The sequence below is a fragment of the Phaenicophaeus curvirostris genome, chromosome 13 (genome assembly GCF_032191515.1).
Source record: "Phaenicophaeus curvirostris isolate KB17595 chromosome 13, BPBGC_Pcur_1.0, whole genome shotgun sequence".
NCBI lineage: Eukaryota > Metazoa > Chordata > Aves > Cuculiformes > Cuculidae > Phaenicophaeus > Phaenicophaeus curvirostris.
Window position 1 is genome coordinate 15,375,956 of NC_091404.1, and position 23,986 is coordinate 15,399,941.

A 23,986-nucleotide genomic window follows, 5' to 3' on the forward strand; every position below is an offset into this window, starting at 1 on the left:
AGGAAGTTGTTAATTTACTAAGTTCTTACCATAGTTTCAGGGAGTAAAAAATTTAATGACGTTTACTTACTGATGTATATAGGTATCCTTCACTGTTCATTGCCAGATACAATTTTGTTTGAACCCCCTGAATCGCCACCACTCGTAAACCCACAGGTATGAGGTTAAACAAAGCTAGGAGAGAAAGGAGATGGAGAAAAAAATTAATCCTTCAGTGTATACAGATTATATAGAGAATTAAGCCATAATGACCAGAGCCAAATCAAAAATGCCCATGCATGCATGTACTAATTTCTGTGGGCGCTGTAGAACAATACGGCTACCATTGCAGTCTTCTATAGCAATTTCCACCAATAGCTCAGTAATTATCTACAGAGGATATCAACATATCCCCCTCCATTCTAAAGATGGTGAATTGGAAGGACTGAAATCTAAAATGACTTACCTGCCTCACAAGCAGAACCCAGGGTTTGCTGAGAAGAGTTGAACATACTTAATTTGATTTTGGCTTTTTTTGTTTCTGTTTTTGTTTTTTTCCAAATTGAGATCAGATTCAGTAAACATTTTTGTGCAAGATGAAATTCAGAAAAGTTAGAAACTTTCATTAACATCTCAAAGTGAAAACTCATTAGAATTCTTTTCTAAGAGAATGGGTTTGAAAAAAAGAGTTAAACTTCAAAACGAAATGAAATGACAGCATATTCTTTATATTAAGCCCTAAATCTGCACTGCTTCAAATGCTCTGCTTGCATTTATGCTTGTATACATGCTAATAGTGGCAGTATTTATAAGCAGAGAAACGTCTCTTCATAAAATGAAGATTCTTGTTTGTAAAGTTGCAAAGTAAAAAGAAAAAGCAAAGCTCTGCCATAGTTTAGATTCATAGCTACATTAAAATTGAATATAAGTAATAATGAGTTGAATACAGCACTCTGTCCTCAATACATAGGAGTGAAAATAAAGGGGAGTTAAGAAAATTTTCAAGCACTGTTATCATAACCCAAAGCGTTTTTTTCTATATCTGCTGTATGAATGCAGAGATAGGATGAACTAATGCCAAACTGGCTCTTTTTTCCAATGGTTTATTACTTGGCCAGAAACTCTGGTCTGCTTCAGACTGAAGTTTAGTATTTATGGTCATTGACTGAAGCCAATTTAAAACTGAATTATGAATTTGAAATATTTTTATTACTTTCAAAAGTATAAGCTAAGAATTACGACCCATTAAAAATTCCCTTTTCAGTCACTGTGCTGGCATGCTTGTGAACTACGGGGGCTCTGCATTGAGGTTGGGGCATCTTTAATTATTGAATTTCCTGCAATAGTCATACACAGCAGAGCAGGTGGAAATAGCCAGAACTAACAAATAAATGTGGGAGATCATAAAAACATACCTGTGTTTTATTTTCCCTCTCAAACACACAAGTGTACATGCAGATACAAACACACACACAGACGCAGCCCCTCCTCACGCTCACCTGCAAGCACAAAATCAACAGAAGAGGCTTTCTCTTCACTATAACATAATCCTCTAGTTCTGTGCAGTTATTGGTGAACAAAACTCAGATTTTCAGGAAAGGAAAATGCTTGGGAAAATGGATTTCTCATTCGTTCAACCAAATACTTGAATTTATTTGTGGGAGAAAATATTCCCTTGGAGATCCCTCCTTTGCAGTTCAGCTCCCCAGAACAGCATCTGATCTCTGTGTAGGCAGGAGAGCACAATTTAAAGCTCAGTATCCAGGCAGAACCTGGAGGTCTCTCTCAAAAGGCATTTTCTTAACAGCATATTTACAAGCAGGGCAAGCATTTGGGTACTCTCAGCATAAGAGTATGAGTATGGGCTACACTGTAAACAGTGCTATGAATCTCTCAGTAGACAGCTGAGCACAGGGCAAAGCCTGGGACGGTGGAAAACGTAGAGCTCACAGCAACAAGCCACAGAGATAGGTTTAGTGAGCGATTCCTGGCTGTGCTGTGCTTGGCAAAGGGAGCAGACATACAAGGCTGAGTGGATTCTGAGGGGAGGTCTGGGCACGCACTGTGATGGGTGCTCAGCTGCTTCCCTCAGCAGGTGATCGTGTCCTCCTGACATAAACACACCTGCTCTATTTTGAGGCAAGACAGGGATGGGCACGCTCAGAAGCTGGTTTGGACACTGGTGGGATTAACAGGAGGGGCACTGGCTGTCAGAGGGGTGTACAGTCAATCTCTTCTACGCCAGCACAGCCAGACACACAGCCAGGATGCCCCAGATGCCATTACCAAGGCAAGAGGCCACTGGCACTACACGAAAAAAAGGGGACTGTCCCCTCTATCAGAAGAAGTTGCTCCCACCATCCTTGCACAGCAGTCTGTGCAAGACATCCAGCTTCTCTAACAGCATGTGGCCTGTCTGTGAGCAGTGAATGCTGATGGGGCCAACAGCAGAGACAGGCTTGCCCCTTCTCTGCAAGCTCCCAGTGCCATGGAGCACGGCTTTCAGATGTTATTGCATTTCTAGAGGTTGACCCTCATGCAAACACATATGGCAGAAAGGGTGGCAAAAAAAAGCCACAGGAAAATAAATTGTCTGCTACTCCAATCAGTTTGTGTTAGCATAAGATAATGCAAAGTTATTTGCATCCTAGCCTTCCTCTATTACATTTGTGCTCTGTAAAATAAGGATAAAGAGTCTATCATAATGAGAAACTTGGCGATGTCTAAGGGAGAGATGATCTTTGCTACGGCCCTTGTGAAATACAAGCTGTCAGAGAATTAGAGCTGCAAAATACAAAGTTGTGGGCCACAGCTGGATTTATGAATGTATACATTACTGTGAATTCTGCACCATCCTTGGCTTGGCCACCTGGACCTTCGTATGCTTTCTGCAAGATATTGTTTCCTGTATTTCCCTAATTTATAAGTCCACAAAATGTTTTTGTCTTGCCAAAATTGGGGAATAAATTCTGCCTTGATTTAAAACCTTGCCCTATTTAACACATTTAATGAGGCAAAATCTGTTTCTCAGCCAGGCTTTCCTCTCCACGAGATGCTTCCTCAAATTACATGGACTCTTAGCTAAAACCGAGGTCTGGTGCGTTCTGTGGCTCCTCAAATCCATATTTCGCTTTTTTTCCTAAACTGTGCTCCAAAATCTGAGCTTTCTTCTAAACACCCTTCAGTTGTGGATGAGACCTTGTTTTTGGGAACCCTCTGTGTAGAAGTGGGTCTGCAGAGCTTGAAATAATTGCTCCCAAGACAGGAGCTGAAGGGGATCTTGAGGCAAACATTCCACTCAGCTCTAGGTAGCAAATGATGGAGAGGGTGGACTCCTGGGCCCAGGCTGCTGTCAGAAGCACAAAACAGCAGCTGGCTATCAGGGCATGCAAGCTCTCCTCATCTCTACCATAAAGAGGGAAGAAAACTTCAAAATTTAAATAAGGCTGATCAATGCTCTATCCAGAGACCGTGGTTTGCTCTATAAAATGCAATTACAGAGTCCTGATGCTGTGCAACCACTCTGCTGGCCATAGCAGCATTTAAGGATGTTCCTCTTATTGTTAAAGGGAGTTTTTTATTATTGCACTGTACTGAAAAGCAAATGGTCTTGGAGCAAATGTTCAGTGAAGGTGAAAAAAGCAATGATATCACTCTGGGGTGCAAAGGAGAGGAGATAGTGTCTCCCTTCCACATTTGGAGGGGGCTACACGTCCTGTGACTTTTCTGTAGTGCATGAATATGGGCTAAACAAGAGATGCCTCTGCTGATATTGGAAGAAAGGATTTTAGAGTGCTTGATCCACTTAATATGCATGTGAGCAAGACTTAGAAAGAACCCCATTATGGGGATTGTGATCCACAGCATCATTCAGTCTGTCTTACTAGCTCCATTAAAAATATAGTGATTAAAATGAATTCAGGACTGCAGGACATTCAGGTCTATACATTTACCTTATGTAAAAGAGGAATATGTTAAAAGCATGTGGGGTTTTTTAATGATAAAACCCTCCCCTGCTCTGAACACTTAGATACTGGAGCTAAGCTGCAACCGTTTCTGGGATACACCCATTATATTTAAGTATCCAGCATTTCGGAAGGCTGGTATCCAACAGGAAGGAGTTTTTACGATTTGCTTGCTAATCTATCAGGTTGTGGTAAATTTAAGGACACGTGAAAATGAAGATATCCTAGAAACAGACATATTTGTGTAAATGTCAACGGAACAGATTTCCATAAATTTTACATTTTTTTGAATCTCAGAATCTCTGCAAGCAAAAGTTTTAAATGAAATTATCATTAAAAAAAAAGGACAGGATTTCAGATATTTGCTCTTGTACGTTAAAAGTTTATACCAATATCTTGCTCTGATGTAAAAAGTAAGGTTTACCTATTTCTTGATCTTTTTTAGAAATAATTTACAGAATTACCCTGAAATTGTGAATGATCTGTAATGATTTCTAACATCATAACTATTAGGTCATTCACTTTAACGAAAGGCAAAGTTTAAGGTCTGCAAGGATCATTCTTAGAGTGCATTTTGTGGCTGCATGGAGGACAATTCAGTAAGATGGCAGCAGCCTGTTAGCATTGCATCGATCCGTCTTCGTGGGGAGGATGGGACCTGGAGACAGACCTCAGATATCCCTACACATCCACGCTTGTGCTCTACCCCAAGGCCAGCATCGTCAGAGGATGCAGAGAAGAGCTCCTCCAGCAGCATAACCAGGTCCCTCCTGCCACTCAGAAGTTAACACAGGGGTGCAGAAAGGATTAAAAAGGGTGTGGGAGCAAGTGAATGGACAAATAAGATGGGATACCTCCTATTGCATCTAGTGCTTACTCTGCCATATTCAAGTGCCCTGTAAAATGAAATTAGGTGCAAATGCTTTTCATGTGAAAAGGATGGCACTTAAATCAGTGCTTTTTAATAATTAAAAAGGAAAGTCTGCCTGTTGATTTTCTAGTTTGCTGTCTAAGTGGCCTGAAATACCTTCTCAAACTCTTCGCTCCACCTAACTCCTTTCAGAACAGAAATATAGTTTAAGCTAAAGAGTACAACTATGTCAAACACATAAATATTTTATTTACACAAGCCAAATCTCTGCTATAGTTGTCTTTTCATGTTTTCTATTAATTCTCTAAGTTGCAAAAATAAAAACAAATAAAAAAACCCCAAATTTTTTTCACAGAAAGGCTGAAGGAAATCTGGTTGAAAGCTGAAGGTATAAATAAGTTTAGAAGGGGTAAAAAAAAAAATAATAATAGCAAATGTGAACTTTAAAAATATGAGGAACTCTCTTTCTGTGAAATAACAGAACTCTGTTTGAATGAGCCCATGTTTAAGAGTGGATATAGCATTATTCTATTTCAGGCACTCTGAGTAGGCGAGAAAATTTTCCCCGTCGAAAAAAAAATTCTAATAAAATCCAAAGGACAGCAATGAACTTTTCTGGATTACCATGGAGATAACATTTGCTTTGTTTGTCATATGTGTCATCATTACCTCCTCTGGTTCATTATTTCTATAAGTGATTTTTATTTGCATTTCTCTCAGACCCAGTAAGTCTGAAAGACTTCTGCGCAGTGAGCACAGTGTTAATGCCGCTTCCACTCGCTCAGTCATCCCAGGACAACAATTTTGAATGGGCCTATACAGGAAGAACGAGACACCACAATTCACAAACACACCATTTATTCTCATGTCACTTACTATAGCTACTGTCCTCCTCTTTTGTTCCATCAATTGTTCCATCTGCTTGCAACTGCAAGTGGTATCCTTGCCTGCTGTATAGCTTTGTTACTATACCTTTAAGCTGAGGCTCTGTAAAAAAACAATAGTGAGATTAATGTGGGAAATCCTAACGTGCTGTTCCAAGCATGCAGGATGCTAAAAACAAGTCTCCAGATTTCTTCTTAAGGCTGAGATATGAAAAACATCCAAAACAAAACCAGGGAAACCAGCTTTGCAACACTTTTCATCTAGGATGAGATCAAATTTATGTCTCTGAAATAAATTACCAAAATGATTAAATGCCACTTTCAATTGCAATGTAGGTAGCTCAGTAAAATCTCCTTCCAGTGAATACAAATTCCAACAGTGCACTGCTTGGCCTCAGAGGCTCAGCTCTATCTCATTTAAGATTAGAAATGAGCTGGCAAAGAGCGTATTCTGCCTTTTAAAAAGGTGCGAGTTCTTAAATGGAGAGGAAAAAGAGGACTACTATGATAGCGCTAATAAGAGCCATAGTGACACCTGAGAGCCTAAATATATAGCAGCAAACATTTAGCACAGGAACTGCTGCAGCTCTAATAAACAAACCTCCATTCCTCACTGCTCCGAAGAGCTCTGTAGAATATCCGAAGTGAAAAACTACTCAATGAACATATGGAAAATTGAGGTGGGAAACCTTGAAATTCAGCCATGTGTGGAACTGTAAAATAAATATTACCATAAGGGTTGAGGTAATTACCTCATCAGCTAGAAGAAGAAAGATCAAAACAATGCATAGCTTGGATAGATTTCCTTTTTTCATAACAATCTTCAGATTCACAGTTAGAAAGTGAGAAAACTCATATGGTTTCAGATCATTCTAGACCAAAACGTAAACAGCAACAGGATCTGCTGTCAAGCCTGTCATTTAAGACATCTGGATAATGCACCAGGAATAAATGAAAAAAAGGTCTACTTCCACTGAATCCCAATGACATCTGCATTGTAGTCATTTCACACAACTATGTCAGGAGGGGATGCATCTCTGCAGTTCGCTTCACCACAACTCACTTAAATCAGACATAAACAAACTGTGGAGATATGATGTGTCATTTCCAACAGTCAGTGTCTCCATAAGACTCATTGTTTTTCTAATCAAAGACATTAGGGACCTCTCTTACTCTACTTCATTTCAGTAGGAGCTGAAGGCAAAGGCTTACAATAGTTTGCATGAGTATATTGCTTCCTATTAGCAACCTTAAATAAGGATACTAACAGATGCACAATTCTTATCTACCGACTCTTCTGAAAACAGATTAATCCCACTCCACTTTGGCTTTTTAGCCATAATACATCCCAAAGTGTTTGTAAATTGGGAGCAAGGCTTGTTTCCTGTGTCTGCTGAGGAAGGTAGACAGGTTAAGCGGCTAACGGCATCAATGTTTCCGCACAGCAAAGAGATAGCAACATTACCAGAGGGTTTTGCTCCTCCCACGTACAAAAAAACCCACTCAGATCAGGGACTAACTCTTCGTGCCTGATCCTTTGCACCTCTGACACAGAAAGCATCGTGTTTGCAGGGCAGATGGATGTATGAGATTCCTAGAAAGGAATAGGGCACTGAAGCAAAACTCTGAAAGGTGCCAGCAAAAGCAAAAAGCCTCATCTGCAATCAGCAAAGAAAGCATAGCACAGGCATTCTGTGAAGCAGGAAGGCAAAACCAAATCCCTAGACCACTAAGTTTTTTAACATAGAACTGAAGGAGGTGTACGTATGGGAACTTCCCCTTCTAGCATCTCCCCCAGAAATAAATCACACGTGTTTGTACATGTGTATGTGTAACAGAGAGACAGACTACAGAATTACTGCTACACGGGTGCACACAGGTGTCCAAGTGAGGCAGACAGTGGTTTGTTCTATCCAAATAAACCAGATGAACATGAAAGGGGAAAGGACTAGCAGGTGGCACCTGTGAGTATCAGATCATACAAGTCATGGGTGGCAATACTCATACATTTATTTTACCAGCCTTAAAACTCCAGTCCCCCTCTCCCCATGCCTGATGCACATCCCAGCTTGCATTAAACAAACCAACCCCCCAAACACATAACCCTTGCCAACCTGGTCGCCTTCTTCGTCTTTTCTTGGAGCCAAAGAGTTTGACCCTGGAAAACACATTCAGCTTGTTCTTGTCGCAGCTTCCCTTGCTCTTGCTGGGGCTGTTGACACACTTACACGCATTGGACTTCTCCCGCTCCCTGGCTTGTCTCTTCTGGCGGATCAGGGAGCTGGCGATGGCTGCAGCCATGGCCGCCACCGCCCCGGCACCACCGGCAGGTCAGGCACACGGGGTTGGATTGCCAGCTGCGGGCACCGCAGCCAGCATGCTGCTCGGCGTGTCCCCAATTCTGGGGACACTGCCGGGTGCCTTGGCCAATGCCACCCACTGCCAATCCGCTTGGGAGCCCAGGAGGCACCAGTGGGACACTCGCACCAGAGCCCCAGGTCCGGATGCAACAGTTTAGCTCAAGCGTTTCTGTCCGCTGATATCTTCCCCTTTTGATTTTCAGGCGCTTTTCTATTCCTCCCAACTTCTGGCAGGGGAAAGTTTGCAGGCAGAGGTGAGTGTTTCTACGGAGATTGAGCAGATCACTTGCAAGACATCCCTCCGAGCTTCTCCAGATGCGCTATTCACATGCAGACATGTCACATCCACTTGGTGCAAGATCATTGCATCTTTCCTAGCCCCAATTTTTCCAGTTAACTTTTCTCCCCACCCGTTCCCTCCCCATTCAAACCCCACCAAACACCTGTTAGACTCCAGCAGGGGCTGTTCTGTTGCAGGGGTTTTCTGTTTCCTTTTTCTTCTTCTCCCTTAAGAAGAGCCCCAAAGCAAGCAGTGATGGAGATACTAGGAGGAGGTGCCGATGCCTGGAGCTTTGGCTGCCTGCTGCCGAATGCCTCAGGAAGCCTCTTCCCCTCTGCTCCTTACAGGTGCCGCTGCCAGCGCAGTCTCCCCTCCACAAGCGCGTTCGGCTTTTGCATTGCAACACTTGTCACCAGCTGGTAAACACCCAGAGCTCCCCTGACGCCTGGTTGCCAGCAGCTCAGCGCTGAGACTGCAGCCGCAGTAGTCCTCAGGCAGCAGATGCACGCACTCGCACACACCCCACGAGCTGTGCGCTGGATACAGAAATGAAGCGACGCAGCAAACCTCTTATCATCACCCTCCCTCCCCTCCTCCTTCCTTCTCCTCCTTCCTTCTCTTCTCTCAGGCAAGGAAATGAGCAGGAGACCTGCCTGGTAGCTCTTTGTGCGGAGAGTTACGAGGAGTCCATGGGGCTCAGGGAGGGCAGTGGGAGCAGGTGCGCCTCAGCTGCCCACCTTTGCCAGCCCCACGGGCTGCGAGTACCTGCGTTTGACAGAGCTGACTCCTGGGAAGGTGCAGACACCCAAACAAACGTGACCGCGATGAACAAATAGCTGGCACCAGGTTTCTGGCAGCAGAGTGAGGACACCTGACCGGCGGCAGGAAGGTGTTTTGGGGAGGCAGGCAGGGAAGCTCCAGCCATAGCACCCCCCTGCCTTTCCCTCATCCTCACAGGATGGTCCCCTCTCTTCCTCACTGATTGACTGGAGGCTTTCTGTTTCTCTTGCCTTTCCTTCCCGCTTGCACCTGCTCTCAGCTCCAGTTTTCGAGCAGAGACTATAGAAACCTCAAAGAGAGTAATTTCCTTGTGATTGCCATGTTCTCCCCTCTTCCCTTTGTTCCCCACAGTGCCACTGTGTCCACTGGCTAAGTGGGGGCCAGTTTGCAGGGTTAGCAGAGCAGGGAGAAGCAGCAGTGTCACAATGCCAGAGCAGAGCTTGGTGTCAGAGCCCAGCACTGCACTGTGATTAATGCCCCGCACAGCGCACATTGAATCCTGCACACATCCATGCCCCGGGACGTATGAAGCAGGAGGTGCTGGGTGTCCCTCTGTGACTGCCCCCCCTGCTCTTCAGCATACTTTCAACAGCTGGAGCTTAAAACAAAGCCAATTCAGGATAGAAACAAAACAGAGATTTGCAGCCCTAAAGGCAAACAACTACTAAAAGAATTTATCCCCAAAGCAGAGGGGATTTTCAGTCACTTGCTGGGGCAGGGTGGTCAACCCATGCTGGCAGAGTTGGGGAAGATGTGTGCTGGTTCCTTGCAGGAGCTGAGCTCAGGAGGAACTGTGATGCTGAAGGGCTTCAGCCTCCAAGCCCAGGAGGTGCGTCCTGTGTGCCCTGGGCCAGCGCCAGGGCTCCCCTGGGGCTATCAAGACAGAACAGATGCAAGTGGGTTTGTGACAGCACCCTATTTTTTGATGCACTTTCAGACTCAGACAGGCTTCACAGGGCACCTGTCCCTTCTTCCTCTACTCTGCACACCTTTGGCAAAGCCAGGCAGTCCTCCCCTCCCTCCCCGAGGTTGAATCCTGGTCCCAGGCAAGCATAGCAGAAATGCTACACAGTAGTTTCAGTCCAAAGAGCTCAATTCAAAACCAGTTCACTGTGCCTCTGCAAAAAATACAGTCCTCCCCTGGACTAGAAACAGTTCACAATGGGTCCAAATCTGGTTCCTCCAACTGAGAATGCCTGTCCCAATAAAACTTGTTGCATAGCCAGGCTTAATAAGAGAAATGCCTGCAATGTACAAGTTTTAAGATAATGTCTGATAAAGTACAATATGTCCCCTCCCAGCCTCAGACCTCAACAGCTGACATGGCATACTAAATTTGGTAGCCCCATATAACCATCCACAGTACCTCTTTTGTGCAAGAATTATGTATGCACGCATGTGTAGGTATATACACAGTCACTCACCTTTGTTTATAAGACACTTTATGGCATCCACATAGTCACATTGAATAAATATTCCTAGTTTCTTATTTGGGTTAAACAGTAGGGTAAAAATAACAGTAATTCACAAGTTCCACGACTACCATCATCTGCCAGTCCACATAAGACATGTGAAATCCAACCCTAGAAACAGCCAGTTGGATATTATTAGTAATAACTCATCCTACTCAACTCACCAGTAGCGTACTATGATTTTGCCATCTTTCCACTTCCAATACAGTCACCAGTGAGACTTGTTTTTCCCGAGACTAACCCATTACATCATAAGTATTCCCATCTTGCAAAGCAGTGTTTGATCTTCAGATCAAAGTGAAACTGTCTTATTGTGATCTGTCCTATAGGTCAGATTACATTTGATTTTCACAATGACTAACCAGAACTCAGAATTCGGCTAACCTTGAAAATCCAGGGGATATGCATTATACAAAAGCAGTATTTAGGATATCTTTCTGCCAGCATTCCAGCTTGCATGCTTAAAATCCATAAAGAAAATTCATTTGCACAAATGTTCCTTGACAGATAACTAAAAAGAGGAATAAAAATAGCATATATGCATAATCAGATCTAAGTTTCAAAAAACAGTCCTCCAGTTTTTTTGCAAGATCAACCTACCTCTCTATCTATCGGTACTCCCACAAACGTGTCTTCATTTACTATAAATGGCACATGAAAATTAAGATCTTGTTGGGAAAACGCCTTTGGTACAAGACCAATCTTTGGACTACTTCAGTGTTAGAGATATAAAAATCTCAAGGAACAGCTTTATTTTCTCTGAACAGCAAGAGCTGTTCACTCCCCACCAGGCTAAAAAGGTAAAATAAAATAAAATGACATTCCAAGTGACTTTTTGAATGTAAAAGACACACTCCTCGAGCATATGCCCTCTTTCTATGTATGTGATTATTGTAACAGGGCACACTTAAAGCTAGAGAATAAATCACTAGCCCCATTTCAATCAAGAATTAAGCACCTCTTAAGAAATCAGCATGAGGCAGACTCGTGCAGTTACTGCCAGAGACAAGGCCATGAGCTACCTTGAGCTGGGATCTGACCCAGCAGCAGTTCCACTATTTTGAAGTGCCATTGGCTGTTCCACCAAACTAGAAGAGAGTGCAAAACTTCTGGGTTTTGCTCCATCGTCCTTGAACAATTTGCACTGCGGCAGGTCCCAGACCACTGCCGTTTCCCATGAGTTTGTGTCTATCCTAAGTGCAAAACATTTGTAGCAGGTCCTCCGTAAACAGGTAGATTCTGAGCAAAACAAACGCTGACAAAAATCGAGATCAGATGAAAATTCATAAGCCAGCTCCACACCTCATTGTCACGAAACAAGCTGCGTGTTTTGACAAGCCACTCCGGCTTTGTGGCATGCCTGGTGCCAGCTGCAGCCTGCGAGCAGAGGAACTCCTCTCCCCAACTGCTGATCATCTATGCTATTTCAGCACATGAATGTCAACAGATGTGATCAAGAGCAGAGTGGCATATCAGTGCAGCATTGCCATCAGAGAAGGGGATGGGTGGAGGAGAGACAGCACGTTCTGGCTGCCTGTTCAACTGCACTGGCGATTGACACAGGAGCCCAATGTGTAAATTGCAGAGGGACCCAAGCTCCTCTGTGCCCTGTAGAAGCATTCATGATTCTCACGATGTGTTGCCATAAAGCAGAAACTTACTACCAGCACCTTCAGCCAAAATATCCCGTCCTTAGTTACTTCGTCTTCCTCTATAAACAAGTACCAAATGATTTATAGTAGGTCCTATATAAACAGGTAGAGGCTGGGCAAAACAAATGCTGCATGAAAATTAGAACCAGAAAAAAACCCACAATCCAGCTCCAGACCTCACTCAGCCCAGCACAAACCCCAAACCATCTCTCTACATTTACAAGAGCGAAGCTGCTTTGCTGCAACCAAAAAAAAATTACCAACTTGCACGGGATGTCAGGAGTCCCTTCAGAGGCTCTTTTGTTCTTGCTGGGGTATCATACTACGGCTGTTACAGAACAAACAGAATGAAAAAAATCCCTTCAGCAGTCAAATCTATAGGCTATTTCCACTGCCTGCACTCCCAGAAAGCAGAGAATTATTTTCTGAGAAGTGCCACCAGAATCGCTTCTCTCTCTTCTCAGGTTGCGATAAACAAGACTTCATCCAGTCGGCTATGACACAGCAGCATTGAGGCTCCCAGTGATTTTTTTCCTCTCCTAAGTAAACAGAATTACTATTCATCAGGAAACAGAGCTGTTCAGACCCAAGCCCCACATCACTTAGCTCCTGCGTGAAACATTCTGTGGAAATGACTCAGCCTTTCCTCTGCAGCCAGCTCCGTGGCTGGACACGAGTGCTGCAGAACAGCGAGTGTCTGGGAGCTCTCTGCTCAAGGGATAAGCAAGGTTTGCTGTCCAGTTCACTACCCCTGAAAGCCTACTTTTACCCTAGATGTGAGCCAAATTAAGAGTCAGCTAGAGGTTTATTCCTGAGTGCAATGTAGAAAAAGGTATTAGTGGAAGAGTTAGGCCTTCAGGCAGCTGCAGACCAAGAGCTCAAATTTAAGACTATTTTAGCCAACAGACCAACTGGGCTACATTAAAACTAACCTTAATAGTAAAGTTCAGCCTCAATAACCAGCTGCAGACATTTATATGAGCTGTATTGCTGTAAACAGAAGTATTTTTATGTGGTAAGCAAAAGAGCCCTTGTAAGCCGTGACATGGATGTTCCTGTGTGTCTGTGCCATGGTTCTTTGCAAAAGTGCAACGTACAGCTCTGCTCAGTAACAGGAAAATAATGAAAATAAATTCCTGTGGCACCAGTGTAAACATGTCACTTGCACCCGCCTTACCTAAGAGCTCCTCCATTGTTCAGGGGATTAGCTGGTTGTTTGATTTTTGTCTTCTCAGAGTACAGAATCATAGATCCCAACACCAGAAGAGATCCCAGTACTACTCATGCACCCGACTGGACGTGTGGAAACTGTCCCCCACCCAGCAAAGCAGAGAAATATATCCCCATCTTCAACATGTGAAGGTGCTAAGGGGCATGGTTTAGTGTTTGATAGGAATGGTTGGACTCGATGACCTGGTGGGTCTCTTCCAACCTGGTTATTCTATGATTCTATGATCTCACTAAGACTACTAAGATATTTTAAAGTAATTATGCACCTAGTGTATTACAAAAGGTTCTCATATCCTAATCCCGTTCTCTTATCATATCTGCACAAGTTTGCTAGGATGAGGCTCACTGACTGACAAGAATTTGGGCCTCTTCATAACTGGCATGCCCCACAAAATGCTCAGGGTGGCCATAGGATCTCACATCAAGAACATCAGTTTTCTCTCAGGTGCTCAGAGAAAATATTAATGAGAGAAATCCCAGTTCTATCCCTTTCCAGACATGAATTCCAATTCCTTTACAGCATTGCCTCAGTCAAAACTGGATTTGATCTGACTTGGTGGCGCGGGCATTTTTCAGAAAAGGAGGACATTGTTTGAAGGTAGAAAAACAGAAATATTTTTGCCTAGGTTAATCCATATTCAGTCATCCCAAAATGTCAGCAGCAAAAGATCATCTATCCGGTGCATAAAAGATCAGTGCCAATCAGTTGGGAAAGGTCACAGAACAAACAGAAGAGATCAGCTCCCACAGCTCTGCGGGCTCCCAGATTGGGAACATGTTATTCCGGTGTCTTGGGGACCCAACCTGAGCCAGGAACTTGCAGCAGCTATCAACCGACTTCTCTCTGCCCACCACAAAGCCATAGCAAAAAATACTTCCACATCAGTATGCACGGAAGTATATGTTCATTCACCTCTCAGCATGATGAATCTCAGAAACATCAATGTAAATGACAGCATATCATCCCTGAAATATTTACATTTCAGCATGGGACACATGAGAAGCGTGGGCTATATGACACTGTCAAACTTAACATAAGGCCACTTCAAACATCACAAAACACCATAAATAGTCCTTCAGAGATGCAAAGCAAGGTGGTAGCGGTTGTCACACTACTCGAATGGATATTTTGCCACTTTTTCAGAGATCAGATGCTTTTCCTTTGTAAACAGCTTGACAAAATGGACTCACTGGGTCTCTAGTGAGTTAGAATCTCTGAGACTTCTCCCCCTCTCACCTTCACCCAAGCATTTCTACCAGCTTCTCACAGTCATGGTCCCTGTTTTGCTCAAAAGTTAACTTCTGCCCCACTGCTTGGCTTCACATAACTACAGAGCCCAATTCACTGCAATCATCTGATAGATGCCAAGCCTGCTGCTTCCTGTTGCTCTGTTAATGATGTAAGACCCATCTGTTTTCTAATAATGAAACCAAATTACCCAGGTTGGGATCAGAAGAGCCTGGCAATGGTTATCTGTGACTTTTACCTGACTGCTGAGAACATAGCACCAAGTCCACAATGACAAATGAGAATGTGATGAGAGTAGGTCACAAATGAAAGGGACTTGGAGCAAAAAATTCCATGTGTTGGGTGGAGGCAGGGATCTCCAGGAGCTGCAGTTAGACCCTGCACTGAATCGATGCTTCTGCAAATGTGCAAGTAGAGCCTTGCTTCACTCACTACCATGGAACTGGAACCAGTTTATCTGAGCGAAAAAGCTGGTCTCACTTTCAGTAGCCAGAAGGAAGGTACATCCCTTAGGACTAGGGAAAGGGCAATGAGCCCAAACTTCTGGATTCTGTTTCAGTTCACCATATAATAATAATGATATTATTGGTGATATAACAAGACATATCTAACCTAAGTTCAATGATGTAAAAATTAGGTTTAACTAAGCTCATCTGACCAAATATCTGGGCTGTACAACCAAGAAACAAGAGAGAAAGGCACCTCCAGGTGGCAATTCATTCCCAACCAAAAACGTACTATTTTCCACAGCTGCATGAAGGAAAACACTACCTCTGCCTTACCAAACTATTGTTGCAGAATGATTCAGACTGTAATCTACCTAACGCATCTTTATAATAAACAATATTTACCACCATCAAAACTAAGTAGTCACTTAGTGAAGGTCCATGTAGCTCAGTTTCTTGTTTCTGGCAAATGCTTGCTAATACATGTGAATATAAAACCAGCCCAAGTAATTGCACTTCCCACACATATACACCTTCCAGCAATTGGCCTCATGGCAACTCCAGGCTTCACAGAAGCAGCTGCTGGCAAGAGCAGAGCAAAGGTGACGTCTAAAAATCACACAGGGATTTTGACGTGAAAATACCACGTATCATAAGTAAACAGAAGGGAATTCAGTAGCATAAGTTAGATGCACTCTTTTTGCAAACAACACTCACAAGTAACATTGGCCAGCAAAACAGGAACAAGAACCACAAGCTGGCATTTTCTGTATTGGATTTAAATAGGTCTAGAAACTAGAAAAATTCTGTATGCAAATTCTACATAAGCAAATCAGAAGAAATTCAGAGAAGTCAATTCAGAGAAAGAGGCTAATAGCGGAACATCTGCTGCTGCTCCCAATATTTGCATTAGGCATCTGGGTATATTTTTGGGGACTCAGACCTCATCAGAAAGCACAGAATGATTTTGTTGCTAGGCAGAGAAACAATGCTCAGAAATCAGTGAAATAGATACAAAGCTGCTTGAGCTGAGTACTGTAACTTCTTGCTTAAGTACCAGCTGAACTACAATAAGGACACATTTGCTTCTACAGAGAATGGATAACTGTCCAACTTGTAGCTGAATTTGTACCGAAACCCACCAAGAAATGAGTAGACTAAGCTGCAGAAGTAGATGCAAGTATAATACCATGATCTTAATGAAATTCCCAGTCCATGTGTATGGCCTTCACAACTCCCTAGTCATACTGCTAAATCATGCTGAGCCAAACTTACAGCACAGAGACACCATATTTAGCAGGTGATGATATATCATCAGGGCTTCTGTCTTCTCCTTTCAGCCCTCTTCTCTTTGTTTATCATCCTCATTTTCCACCTCTTCCTGCCAGGATCTTTTTTCTTTGTTTCATTAAAAATTACAACATGTTTCTAGTGAGCAGTAGCCACAAAAAAAAATCATCAGTATCTCAATGTCCTTATTCTTCAGTTGAGGTCAACTTAATCTTGTTTACAAACAAACAAACAAACTTGGTTTAGCTTAATCTACAATAAAACATTCCAAGGCCAGGGAGCTTTTGCTGGGAAGGTAAGGACAAGAAGCAGAATTAGATTCTGAGCCACAGAACTAAGCCTGTGGGCTTGTAAGGCATTATCTTGGCTGATCTTTCAATTCTATAATTTCACTAATTCCAGTTAGGCCATTCAATATAACCATAATGAAAGAAGACCTCCTTGTGTTTTCTTGTTTCCTATATATGCAGGGCAGTTATGAGAGGTTAAAGGGTCTAGTTGTAAAAAGGCACATGTACAGCTGCACAGGTAAAACATGCAGCCACACAGAATTCATTAAATTGTGCAGCATTCTGTGAGGCCTGCAGGGATTCCCAGGGAGTTCCCCTCATATGATTGGAGTAAGACATATGGATCCCAGAAGTTGCTGGCATCTGTACTTCCTCCGGACTGTAAGTGGAATCAGACATCTCAAACCTCTGCAAATATGGATTCGACATTCATAATTTGAATCCACTTACATGCAGGCATTTTTTTCTGCCTTTCTTCTTCCTAACTTGCAAATATGAGCAAACCCAAGATGTCTGAACAATGCTGAGATGCACAAACACCAGGGAATCTGAATAGAGCTGTTAATAATCAGAGAACCTTCCACCTTCCTCATCTCTTTCTCTTTTTTCCCCAACTCTATAATATATGAAATGTCTTACTCACTGACTATATTTTTAAACCATTATTGCCATAAATTTTAGCCTACTTAAAAAGTTCTGATGTATAGGCTTTTCAGGAGGCTTTCAGGAAAATATAGCATTTCCTGTACAGGAAGCAAGCTGTAGGGCATTAATTTGTAAACAGTTACAAACCAAACAAATGGAACAGACTTCCAGTCAAAAAACCCAGACGTATAAAATTACTGCTAAAACCAGAAACAAGAGGGACACCTAGAGTTAGTTCCCGTAACTTCCCCGGCAAGGTCATCCACTTTCTTTCCCAGTTTTGTTTCGGTCACTGGTGATATTCATTACAACAAATGTTAAGTGGTGCCTCCGGCTGTAATTAACAGTGAAGCTGAAAGCGCAGGATTCAGGCAAGCAGGGAGAGCCTCTGTTACGTTGCATGTAACAACTTGTTTTTATACGTATGTGGAGCTGGATTAGGTTTCTTTCAGTCCTGGGTGTTCCCCGGTGGCTCAGGTGAGAGGCCCCGGGGGAGCGGGGAAGGGGCCGCTGTCCGCGGTGCTGAACCGCTGTCCGTGGTGCTGAACCACCACCGGGTCACCCCTCTCGCACTTCATGCAGCCCCACTCCACCACCCCATACACTTTCTAACGCCCTGGAATGAGCCCAGGGACTTTATACCAGGTTATAAACAAGTACCAAGGTCCATAATCAACCACTGGCATCTTTTGTTATATTGTGGCTAGGCAACATACTCCCCAAAACCTAACCTACAGCAACAATTTTTATGGCTTTAGACCCAGTTCATCTTCACTGAAATCATGCCATAAAAACTTACCACTTTTGCAAAAGAAAAAAGCACTTAGAAGCTAATAATTACTATTACATGTTAAGTGATTATACTTGGTAAACACATTTTTAACTTGCCAAAACTGCAGACTGTTTGCTTCACGTTCTACAGTTTACTTAGAATTACTAATTATTAATTTTGAAGAGAAAAAAACATGGATGCCATGTGCAATGTCATAGAAGTTGTTTACTAATAATGTTGACTTATTTGTAACAAAGAATTATATATATTATAGACAGTTAATACATAACGGGCACAGTTAATACCAAACTCTCTGTATACACTGCCTGTCAGATTATTGTTTGATATCGGAGCATTTTCCAACAGTCCTTGGATTTGTTTTTCTCTTCTATCCACAGGGCGTTGGTTCTTACAGTAAACTGATCATTTCACATACCAAATGCAGAGAACACATCTTTATCATTACTAAAGCAAACACATTGAACCATCACAAACCTTTAGCTAAAACATTTGAAAAAGAATATAGAAAAACTGATGGTTTTGTATTAAAAAATTTTCAAGTTGTTAACACCGTAAAAAGATTTTCTTCAGTTAATGTTCGGCACAGTGCTCTCATAAAAGGCAATTAGACCAGAAATTGAATTACTTGATTTTTTTTCTTTAAAGCAACCTTTATATCTGAAAAAAAATGCTTGGGTACAAAATTAACTAACTATGTGGCATGGATGTTTAAAAGATTGTAAAATCAATCTGTGCGACATTTGCAAAACATATTAAAACTGGACAAATTTGCCAGCTTAGTAGCATATTCAGTATATTTACATTTCCAATCAGTAAGAATTAACAGTAACACTTGCCTTTTCCTTCTTGAATAGTGTATTTTTAGAGTTATCAAAGAAAATTCATGAAGTCAAAGAACAATCACATTCTTAGTATTAACAAATATTAACCTTCAATTTCTTTATATATTTTATCACCTCTACAGAGGGTGGCTTGCCAGGAAATACATCCTAGTTTTTTTCCTCCAAAAATATTGCTTTAATACATCTTACCTGAATAAGACTTTCTTAACCCCAAAGCCATGCTGCCTTACGGGCTGCTTCTATCCAGACAATTGCAGTCTACATTTGGAGCAGATACACAGAGAGTAGATGAGAGAAAGTTTAAGGCATATTTAAAGTATTCTCTAAGGTACCGGCCAGAAACATCAAGCCCATACCCGTGGTATAGAGAGATCATTAATGGGCATTAGTGACAGACCATTATGACTTTCAGAGATCATTAAAGATTCATAATGTAGCTGTATTGTTCTGGCAACATCTAACCATTTCTTGGACATAAATGTACATTTCTCCTACATGATTTACTTAAACTTATTATTTTTGAGTGTTGAATTTTATTTTCTGCCTCCTAGAATTACAAAGAATGCCTGTAACAGGATACTGTATTGCATTATGCCAGCCACAGCAGCCTAGTGCTTAGTTTATTTGATATCCTTTGTTGTAGGGCATTTTGCAATACGAAGAGCTCAACAACATTCATGAGGCAGAATATGTATCATACTTTCTTTCTTCTTTAAATAAGCTGCATTATTGATGCACTGTAAATGTTACAAGCATAAAAAGCTCTTAGAAGAATTACATTTGCTAACAATTCTGAAATAATTAGCTTCTGAATTTTTTAATCTTTACTTCTGCATTTCAGAAAAGCTCCTTTTTTGACATTCGTATTAAGTGAAAAATATTGAAGATACTCTAGTTGGGGTCAACGAAATCAGCTACTACTAAAGCAGTTTTGATGAGTGAAGAAAACACTAAGATTTGGTTTTGAAGATGTACAGTATTGCAAAGCTTTGGTCCAAAATGTGACAACAGTTCTACTTCAACTATGTTAATCAGGGGCTGGATTTGAAGTTTCTGTTGCTCACCTTGACTGAGACCTTGTTCAACTCATCCTTCTTCAGCACAGCAAGTTATGCCCATGCTCACATTTTATGCAAGTAATGAGATTTAACCAATTTAGATGCAGAGTCAGATTTCAAAGGCAAACACTGTCTCTATGTGTGATTTGGTCATTGTGGAGTCATAATTATAAGTAGTACAGAATAGCTATTTAAAAAGGCTCTGCTTCTTCACTAGGAGTCACCACTCCCCCCCCCCAAGACATGCTTACAAGTCACGTGTGCATAAGCTTGGTTTATTTTGCAGTCAATGAACCAGCAATGAACATGTATCACTTTGTACATTAGGAGGAAAATCACTGAACTCCAGCTGAAGAGCTGTAATTTCTTAATTCTTTTAACACAACCCTTTGCAAATGCATGAGGTGTGCTAAGGATCAGATCCTTAAAGTCACAGAAAAGTGAATATCTTCCAGATGCTAGGCTTTAGGTACTAACATGAGATCTAGCAATTGAAGTCACTGGAGCAATTTAACATGTTTCAGTGTTTATGTGGTGCTGAATCTAGACCCAAAAGGTGAAGCATGATAGTTTGCTACTAATAAAAATTTTTCTCAGAATGGTATTTGAATGTTTACCGATACACATTACTGCTTATGTCCTAGTAACTTGCAAAAGTATTCGGAAACAAATTACGCTGCGAGTTGCACAATTTCAGAATATTCCCTATTTATTATGCCACAGGTGCTTATAATCAAGCTGTGAATATTGCTGATGCATACTTTACAATTAAAACCACCCTTAATTATGGCTGCCAGAAACAAACATTTCCACACCAAGAAAACCTCAGTATGGCAAATATTAAGTTGATTCTGAGATGTCTCCAGCTGGAAATGACACCACTTTCACCAAAACAATTTAAAAACCCATATGGAAGAATGTACTCAAGTTCATTTCTAATTGCCTGCTGAGTTCTATTGATTTCAAACAACTGACCTTGAGTTGATAGGTTTCACGTCACCCATGTCAATTATTGACAGGCAGTCAAAAGTCAGCAGTGGCATTGCTCATTGTCTTGCAATTATAAACAAGGTTAATCTGCTTGTAAATGTAGTTCCTTTCCCACAAGCACCAGTGCATTTAATTCCTTTTCCCAAAGCCTACAAGAATTCATAATGACAACTCCCTAAAATTTCCATGGTTCTTATTAGAATTTCATTATTCTGTACTCTTCAGCTACCTCAAAAAGAGTTTAAGTGATTCAGAATAATTCTGATAGTTTTACAATAAAATTGAAATTGCATACTGGAGAAATGTCCTGTGCCCAGCTAATCCTTACTAGCATCTAATTAATAATTGCATATTAACTTGTTTTATTGTTTTTATTAATAAAAGGAAAATACACTTTGTGTCTACTCTCCACTTTGTTTTGATCACTTTATGTCTGTTCTGTGCCCTCAGCATATGATGAGAACCACCTAACATAAAGAAATACAGCTCCTCTGAGCTGCCTGCATTTAGACTAGCTAAGACAGTACCTCTACTAGAGTATCAGTTACCTCCACAGGGCATCAGTTTAAAAAAGCAATTTTATGCTGTGATGTAGGACCTGTAATAAAATGACTAGAAGAAGAATCTGTAAAAAACTAGTAATTTTACTTTTTTATCCCTGACGTATCAATAAATATCAAGCTGATATTTGCTATGAAGCATTCACTGGAGATTGCCATGTTATAGCTAGTGGATGACTGATAAGTAAGCAACTAAAAGAAATAAGTAAAGACACACAAACTTTGTCTAGTGTGCATGCTGAAATACGGGCCCAAACACATCCAAAGAAGCTAGCATGGGCACAAGAGAAATGGCACAAATTATTGCTTTGCTGTGGCAGAAAAACAGCCCCTTTCAATCACTGAAAAATGGGATCAGATTAATAATTTTGCATAGGCATTCCTATTTCAACTAATCCTACTTTGCAGTTTTGAACTGATCTCCAGAAAAAAAAAAACTAAACCAATCAGGCTTGACTTTATACCCTGGAATCCTACAACAAAATCTCCAACTAGTTTGTCTAGCACGAAAAGCCTGAGAGTTCAGGCTCCAGTTCTGCTGATGCTGTTATGACCAAAGAATCTCAAATGTAAGATACAGATGAGCAAGCACAGCACTGCTGTCTCAGCAGTCCCACAGCAACATCATGCAACACTGAACAGCAGCTGCAACAGAAACCTTCCAGGGAAATACAGATGATGAATAAAAGAAGGTTCCTGCCTTCTTGGAGAAGGGGGAATAAGAAGAAGAGAGTGCTCTGGACCGCTGCCCAGCCAGACAAAACACTCATCTGGGGTTATACAGCCTGTTGCTCTGCATAGGCTGTTTTGTATTAGTGATCAATATATCTTCACTGTCATTCAGCTGTTTGAATATTAGCCCCAAAACAAAGCAACCCAATTAATCCTATTTTATACGAATATCAGATTATTAAAAGTATCATACATTTGTATATTTGCCTGGAAGTATCTGTGATTCCACTACTTTTTTTTTTTTTTTCCCTCCTTCCTTTCTCTGTTTTTGACTCAATTCTACTACTCCATCATGGAATCCAAAATAAGGAAGAAACCCCTTGGAGAGTGGTACTATTTAATAGTCTAATGGTGCGAATGCTTCTATTTCTAATCACTAAGAGGAAGCTGAGGGAAGTCAGCACAGAATTACCACTTTCTTTCCTTGGCTTCATCTGCCATCTGGTGGTACAATCCTAGGAAGCAGAAACCAGCATTTTTGTAGAAAGGCCTTGCATGTTCCAACAGGCACCTGGAGTTAAGTGCTGATTGTAAGGCTGCAAAATGCAATAAACAGCACTGCAGTTGAAAACATCTGTGCAGTTCATGTCAACACGCCATGCAGCATGTTTAAGAAGTGTTCTGCAATTAAAACAATGTTTTAATAGAAAGGGCAAGTTTTAAATTCTGATTTTTCAGCACATGAAAGTAATCAGATGCAAACTCTTAAGATTCAGAAATTGACCCAACAATTTATAACACTTATTACAAGTTCTTGAGCTCAATAGAAGCTTCTTTGCAAAAGCAGGACTAACAGGTAGACTTAGGATTGAAAGCAGTAAAGTGTGAGACCCTATTTGTTGCCTACCTGCAAATAGCGTGCAATGCCCCACTGTTGCACCACAAGAATAAGCACGAAGGACAGAAGTACTAGCCTAAACTTATAAAGCTATTGTATTTTACTTGGAATACAGTATTTATTGTTCTGTTCAAAGCATTTCAGTAAAGTTGCAAAACAAAGTATAATCAAAAGTAACTCCTATTTTCTCATTCTGAAATCCATTACCCTTGTTTGTGTTGACCCACCAGTTGCACGGGGACAGGATGACAGGGAAGTTACCCTGCTAGGGCAATCTGGTGTCTGCATCACGTCGGAAAGTAAATATTTATTATCAGCAGTTGGTTCCTTGGTGAAAATCTAAAGGCCAAATCTTGGCACAGGGTGGCACAGCGCAGAGACATTCAGACTACCTTGGATTTAGCAGCACTATTAATTAGCAACCAGAATGCTTTGTCAAGTATTTCTGGACACCCAAGAGAGCACAGTACCTTTGCAGTACCACACTCAAGATAGGTGCTTGGAAATATTTCCTACTCCTATACACGGGGGAAATGAAGCAAACATCCATTGGTTTACTGGTCCATGCTCTCTGTGCACCAGGGAGGTGGTGGCAGCCCAGTGTATCTGCAGAGGCTTTTGGCAGGATGACTGCAGCAGCTTAGAGTAAAGCCCCACTCTTTGCTTGGCTCTCAGCATATCCCAAGGAAAGATCCATGCATAATATGGGCAAATGCTGATGAACAAAGAGCAAACACAGGAAAAAAACAAGGTACAAATATTCTTATAGGCACCGGTGTT

The 23,986-nt window shown here is 41.6% G+C and overlaps 1 protein-coding gene across 8 annotated transcripts in view; it reads right to left on the reverse strand.

Annotated features, from left to right (window-relative positions):
- Positions 1–23,986, reverse strand: part of FGF13 (fibroblast growth factor 13) — a 290,946-nt gene that overhangs the window by 47,512 nt on the left and 219,448 nt on the right. For 7 of the 8 annotated variants that reach the window (XM_069867754.1, XM_069867762.1, XM_069867758.1 and 4 more), the window contains 2 exons: positions 5,692–5,802; positions 71–174 (listed from right to left, as the gene is read on the reverse strand). In XM_069867754.1, the coding sequence (XP_069723855.1) occupies positions 71–174; positions 5,692–5,802 (215 nt within the window). Of the gene's footprint in view, positions 1–70; positions 175–5,691; positions 5,803–7,813; positions 8,472–23,986 lie in introns of those variants that run through there. The other variant, XM_069867759.1, reaches the window with a different exon arrangement.